The sequence below is a fragment of the Polyodon spathula genome, chromosome 7 (assembly GCF_017654505.1).
Source record: "Polyodon spathula isolate WHYD16114869_AA chromosome 7, ASM1765450v1, whole genome shotgun sequence".
Classification (NCBI taxonomy): domain Eukaryota; kingdom Metazoa; phylum Chordata; class Actinopteri; order Acipenseriformes; family Polyodontidae; genus Polyodon; species Polyodon spathula.
In genome coordinates, this window is record NC_054540.1 from 14007530 (window position 1) to 14014008 (window position 6479).

General features: G+C 34.8%; 1 protein-coding gene across 1 annotated transcript in view; it reads right to left on the reverse strand.

Moving 5' to 3' along the window:
- The window catches only part of LOC121318198 (endosome/lysosome-associated apoptosis and autophagy regulator family member 2-like), a 29108-nt gene extending 23065 nt beyond the window's left edge, over window positions 1–6043 (reverse strand). Inside the window, exon 1 of the mRNA XM_041254618.1 lies at window positions 5760–6043. Coding sequence (XP_041110552.1) covers window positions 5760–5909 — 150 coding nt within the window. The 5' untranslated portion in view covers window positions 5910–6043. The remainder of the gene's footprint in view (window positions 1–5759) is intronic.
- Between the last annotated feature and the right edge of the window lie 436 nt (window positions 6044–6479).

Sequence of the window (6479 nt, forward strand, 5' to 3'; positions counted from 1 at the left end):
CATAAGCAATTAGGAAATAACACTTACTACCCAGGAACAAAAATTATGTTACATAGTGTATTTATTTTATATAGCACCTTTCATAGTGGACCACCATCACATGTCTCGTTTGTTCTTTCTCTGGCATATGTTTTGTTTGTTGTGACAGTCTATGTTGAAGAATCACAGTTAAAATTGATTCATACGACTGCTTCTTAATAAAAGGTTGTAAAAAAAAGTTATTTCCAATCACGGTTTGACCTTTATAATTTGAACTAATACAATGAGCATCAGGCTGCCTGTTGCAAATCAAAACACCTGAAGCATGTCCACAGACTGCTTATTAATATATTCTATTTTCTTGCCTCTTAATCAGTGAATTGTGAACATAAAACATATGTTATGTTATACACAGTGGTGTGACATCTTCACAGCTACATTTGGGATTTAGAACTGTCTATACTAGCTTGTATTAAATGTACTTGAAAGGTGGAAAATAACCCATTAAGCAGAAGTTGGGCAGAGTAAGGCAGAGGGAAATATATTGTTATACATTCATTATCAAATGAGCTTGCTAAAGTTCCAGCATTTATTAATTCTTCTGCCTGGCCACTGATATGCTGTAGCTTTGTGGTGAGTGTATGAAATGGGCTACTAAGTCGTATTTTTGAGGTAGAAACACTTTGAGACCCAACTTGACAAAGTTCTGAGATCAATCAGCTGCTAGGAAACAGATGAGCTTGGATGGTCTAAATAGCCTCCTCTTGTTCGTAATTTTTTTTTATGCTCCTATTTTCTGCTAATACACACAATCCTACATAAGCAGTCTCTACAGACAACCATTAACCAAGGATAAACCCCACTTTCACACACAAACACACACAAAGTTAATACCAATCCACACCCTTTCATTTAAATACTACTTTAATTACAATTTTCTGGATTATTCAAGATGCAATACTGTCATATATGTCTCTTTATTTGTGGTAACTGAAGGTAAACTTATATAGAAAGATGGTTCCTTTTCAGTTTTCATAGTTTTGACCTACACAATCTTAACAAAATCCACTTGTTTGTGTTTTATCATATACCTAATGTTATGCAATGAATTAAGATTAATAACTGGGTTTGTTTAATGTTTGCTTTCTGTTTTCTTATTTATTTATTTTTCAAAATGATTTAACTGGGGCTTACATATACTAGCAGTCCTCATCTGAACACTAAAAAAGGAGATTCTTAATTATAACCAATGGTGACAGAGGTTCAGTTTCTCATCTTACAATATCCTGATGTGCTACAAGGGAAATAACCAAAATACTCTTCAAAGGTTCTGTTACAAGTACAATATATGGAAAAAAAAGGTATTATTAAACCTATATTTTTTAGCTCTGAGAGTTACTTTCGTATGTATCTGCTTAGCAATGTGGCGGAATTTGGAACAGTAAAAGTGAAATGAAATTCTGTAACAGCACAAAGGTTAACATTAGTAAAATAAAGGGCTTGTGAGAGAAGAGAAATGGCTCTCCAGTGGTTCACCTAGTAAAAGCACTACCCTCTGGAGTGCAGGGTGCAAGAACAATTGAATCTTGGATGTGAATGGCCATTTGTAACACTTAATAATAGGTTCCTTCATTACAAACCATTTTGAAGGTTGACTAATTTCTAAATGTAGAACCAGGGTGCTTGTGAGCCAAAGAAAAACAAAAATTACTAAAATGCTCGTTTCTTTTCTACTTTCCCCTCCCTAAGCAACCTGTGAGGGAAAGAAACTGACTTCTAGAAAAAAGGAACCTGTATTGTTATATAATATGGCATAAATATTAAGGCGTTATGACCAACAGAAAAATAAACAATGACAAGAATGATTTAATTATTTCATGTTAAGAAGGCTTGGTAGCCTCAGTCATTTCTACCATTGAAGAATGGCTCTGTGACGCCAGCTGTAATCAAGCCTACTTTCACTGAGCTCTGTTTAATATCACCAGTATCACTTGGACACCTCCCCCTCTCCCCCATGGCCTTGCGTACTTTGTTGCTTGAATGCCCTGGATATAAAGACAATATTTAACTAATTCTGGTGTCACAAACAATAACCTCCATCGTACAGATAATCACCAGGTTCTATTAAAACCATGGCTTCCTAAGCAGTCCAAATAAAGAATGCTTTTTTCAGCAGTTCCCGGTGTTAACTTTCCAGAAACAGCTTGTGTAGGTAATTGTGCCTGAGTATCACAGAGCTGGCAAAATTGAATCTAGATTAAAAAGAATCTACATAGTAAAAGGCAATTTACTAAATACTTATATCTACAACAGTAAAATGCAGTGATACCAGAGTGTGGTGAATAATTACGGTTCAATACCATGCAACTTCCTTTACAGTTCTGTCTTTTGCAAAATTCATAAACAAAAGCAACAACTGCATTATTTAGGTTTTTAGTATTGGTACTCTGAATGGAGCTATTATTCACAGATATTAAGACAGTGTTTGGTTTCAGTACAGTGACACATGGGTAATATTTAAAGAAACCATAATATCCAGTTCCTTGGTAGTGCACAGCAGCAATTTTATTCTCAATGTGAAATAATTAAATTAATCTTTTAGATTTGACAGCAGATAGTATGTTTTTTTGTTGTTTGTTTTTTAATTAGACAAGAAAGTAGGATTTTTGCGAATTCCGAGGGTGTTTTTCTTGAAAATCAGATTGCTCTAGCTAAAGTGCATTATGACATCAGCATTAATAAGAGGGGCTATTTTGTACTTGTTTGATTATTCTTCTTCTATGGGTCTGCAAGCAACTTAAAGCATTATTTCTTTCACAAAGGGCAACAGAGTATACAAAGGTAAATACATTTGTATTCATGTTGTACTTTCTGTACCTTTACCAAAGGTATTTTTTGTGCATTGCATTTAAATCATCTAATTTTAAATGCATTTGCTTGAAGCAGTGTTTTAAATCAAATTTCTTACAATGTGAATACCCAGCTGTCAATATCTTTTTCTTGCTTTGTTTTATTTGTGGTGGTGCAGACCACTTAAGTTGAAAATGTATTTACAAGTTTTTTATATGTATTTATTTATTTTTTTTATTATTATTATTTTCAGTTCATAGTTATATTCTGTGGAGGCTGTGTGGTCCAGTTGTTAAAGAAAAGGTTTGGAACCAGGAGGATCCTGACTTTAAAACCCAGCTCAGCCACTGACTCACTATGTGACATTGAGTAAGTCACTTAACTTCGTTGTGCTCTGTATTTAGGATGAGGTGTGAAAGCGAGATTCTAATTTAAGTGATCCTGCAACAGTGATTGTTGTTGCATAGTCCACAGCTTAGCCTCTGTAAGTTGTCTTGGATAAATACATAATAATATGATCATATACTGCTAATGTAGTTATTTATTATAAATAACATGTTTAAGCAGGAAACTTGTTTTCATGTCTTCCATAATAAAATCCTTTTTATACTTTTTACCAAACTCACTAAGTTATGTTCAAATTTAAACTGAGTATAAATAAATAGCTTGCTGTAATTGTAATACTTTACATCTAGTTAGGTGTGTTAGTGCTCTGGCTGTGAGACACACAGACCTATGCGTGATAACTGTCATAGTATCATGTGTTTAAATCTGGGTTAGGGTTAGGGTTAGGGTTAGGGTTAGGGTTAGGGTTTTGGTTAGGGTTATGTTTGTTTGTTTTAAATAGTTCAGTTAGGCAGGAGCAGTGAGTTTAACATGCGCTTTGTTACTGCAATGTCAGTAGGTGACATTTTTTGTTTTATAGTTTACATTTCCTGCTTTACCTGGTTGTGGTTGTTTTTCTTTGCAAAATATATTTAGAATTGTTTCAAGTATGTTGACAAAGCATACTTTATGACTGCTTTTTTCAACTTTTACTCCTACACATTCCTGTGTGGTTAAAATAATTCTATAGATGTGGAGACAGTAGCTGACGTGTATTCTTAAATTCCTCTTACTGTGCAGCACAGTCTGTGCTCTTGAATTAAATAAAGATAGACAAATGGAAATTCAACCTGTGCCGGCTTAAGTCTGAGTTGTAAATGTAAATGAGGCTTAGAAGTGTAATAATTATGTGATACAAAACCACGTTACTCTGACTAGTTACAAGCAGGTTGGTTGGGTGGGTGGGTGTGTGTGTGTGTGTGTGTGTGTGTGTGTGTGTGTGTGTGTGTGTGTGTGTGTCTGTGTGTGTGTGTGTGTGTCTGTGTGTGTGTGTGTGTGTGTGTGTGTGTGTGTGTGTGTGTGTGTGTGTGTGTGTGTGTGTGTGTGTGTGTGTGTGTGTGAGAGAGGAGGGTGGGTGACTTCTGAACTTCAGGCACACAAGCTAAAATATAATCAAACTGGATAGTCAACTGGGTATTAAAATCATTCAAACAAATCCATTTTTGTGGGACACAGCCACATTGCCAATACCTCATAAAAGTGTTTCATGCTAGCAGGTAAGATTTAATAATCCTTATTGCAACTTGATCTATGTAACCTGTAAAACAGGAGATCATGTGTTAATGTGCTCTCTCTACCATACCCTTCAGAGTGTCATGGAAAGGAGAAACCATAGAACTGGAGAAAATGTCATCAGCTGGTGCAGCCATTAAATTCATTAAAAAAGAGATCAAATAATCAATCCCCAAGGTACAGCATTATCTGTGCATTTGATATTGGTTACTCACAAGCCCCAGAACCTTAATGTCATGCTTTAGATCTAGAAACAGGTCAGGTTTCTTTTCTATCCATTTTTCTTTAATTTAACTACCTTCCCATATGAAAAACATTATTAATAAACATGGTTTGTTGTCCCAAGGTAAGAAAAAAAAAGCGTTTACTATCATTATTATTCATGCTTTTTTCCCCCAAATATGTATATTCAGTAACATATATTGTAACAATGTACCGCTATATATTTGCAGTACACCTAACTTATTTTGTGTACTTCTCTACTGTACTTCTTTCGTGAAGCCAACCCCCGTTAGTGAAGTTCCACCTTGAGTAAGAAAACGTCCCATTGGGTATGCGTTTTGAAAGGATTCAGACAAAGCTGAAGAATGTAATAGCCAGTGCAGTCCTGTGATTACTCTAGTGAAGTCGCTTATTAATAGTCGAGCCTTTATTTCCCCAACACCCAGCCCATCATAAGACGCGATTGACTTTAATGTCACCATCTGGACAATGGGCGGAGAACGCAAAAAATAAATAAATAAATAAATATAAATAAAAATTCGCCAGAACATCTTCCACCGAACGCGTGTATTATAATTAATATTGCCTAGACTAGTGGGAGTTTAACTTTTGTATCGGATTGTAGCTTTTATACTTCAATGTATTGTGGCAATTTATCCGATGTGAGGCTACATCACAGTTTCACAAATGTTTACATCCACACACACACACACACACACACACACACACACACACACCACATATATATATATATATATATATATATATATATATATATATATATATATATATATATATATATATATGTATAGTAGTCGGTTAGCAACATAATTTTTTTTTACTGTTACTCCAAAAATAACTCAGTAAACTGTATTACAACTGTATTACGTACTTTAGATACATGGACAAATTTATGTACCATGATAATAAAAATAATAATGTTTAGATTAAATATTGTATCACGGCTTTAAAGTGTACGTTTACCACTCCCTTTTCTAATTTACTGACTAAATCCCTGCATGCAAGTGTACAAGCATTTAACACATGAAAATAAACAATAATGACAGATGGCAATTGTTATTAAGGCTTACCTCTTTGCATTGAGGCAGGTCCTTCGCTTCCACAATCACCCAATGGAGCAGCAGAGAGCTAAGCAGTGCCCAGCAAATCCTGGCGGAAAAAGGCATTAAATAAAAGGCTGGGAAAAAAATGTGCCTCTTCATATTTTGCTTCCGTTCCATTAGACCACGGACAAATAAGATATATTTTAAGAATAAATTAACGAGATGTGTCTTTATCAGCGTTTTTATTTCTATTGTATTGTACTCTGTATTTCATCAACCTTCCTTCGCCAACTCCACCGCTGCGCTGTTCTCTACATAGCAGGCTTTGACACATACCGATCGTGACGTCAATGGGATCGGTCAGGGGCAAGCGCATCTGTGTTTAGTATTGTGCCTGATTGCAGCAGGTGTATTGAAATAACTACAGGTTGTCAACCACTTTAACTATATATATATATATATATATATATATATATATATATATATATATATATATATATATATATATATATATATATATAAACTGAGTTGTGCTGCTGCACGACGTGAACCCCTAGGGTAGGTAATGTATAGCATCTGATGCCTGTGCAATCAGCCTTTTCAAGAAGAATTGCTGAGTTCTTAGTGTATATAAATGCACTAGAGACAAAAAGAACTATCAAGAGATATTTAGCAGGACACATGAAAAGAAAATATTAACTAATATGACATGAAGTGCAGCAGCAATTTATTTTGACTGTTCAAAAG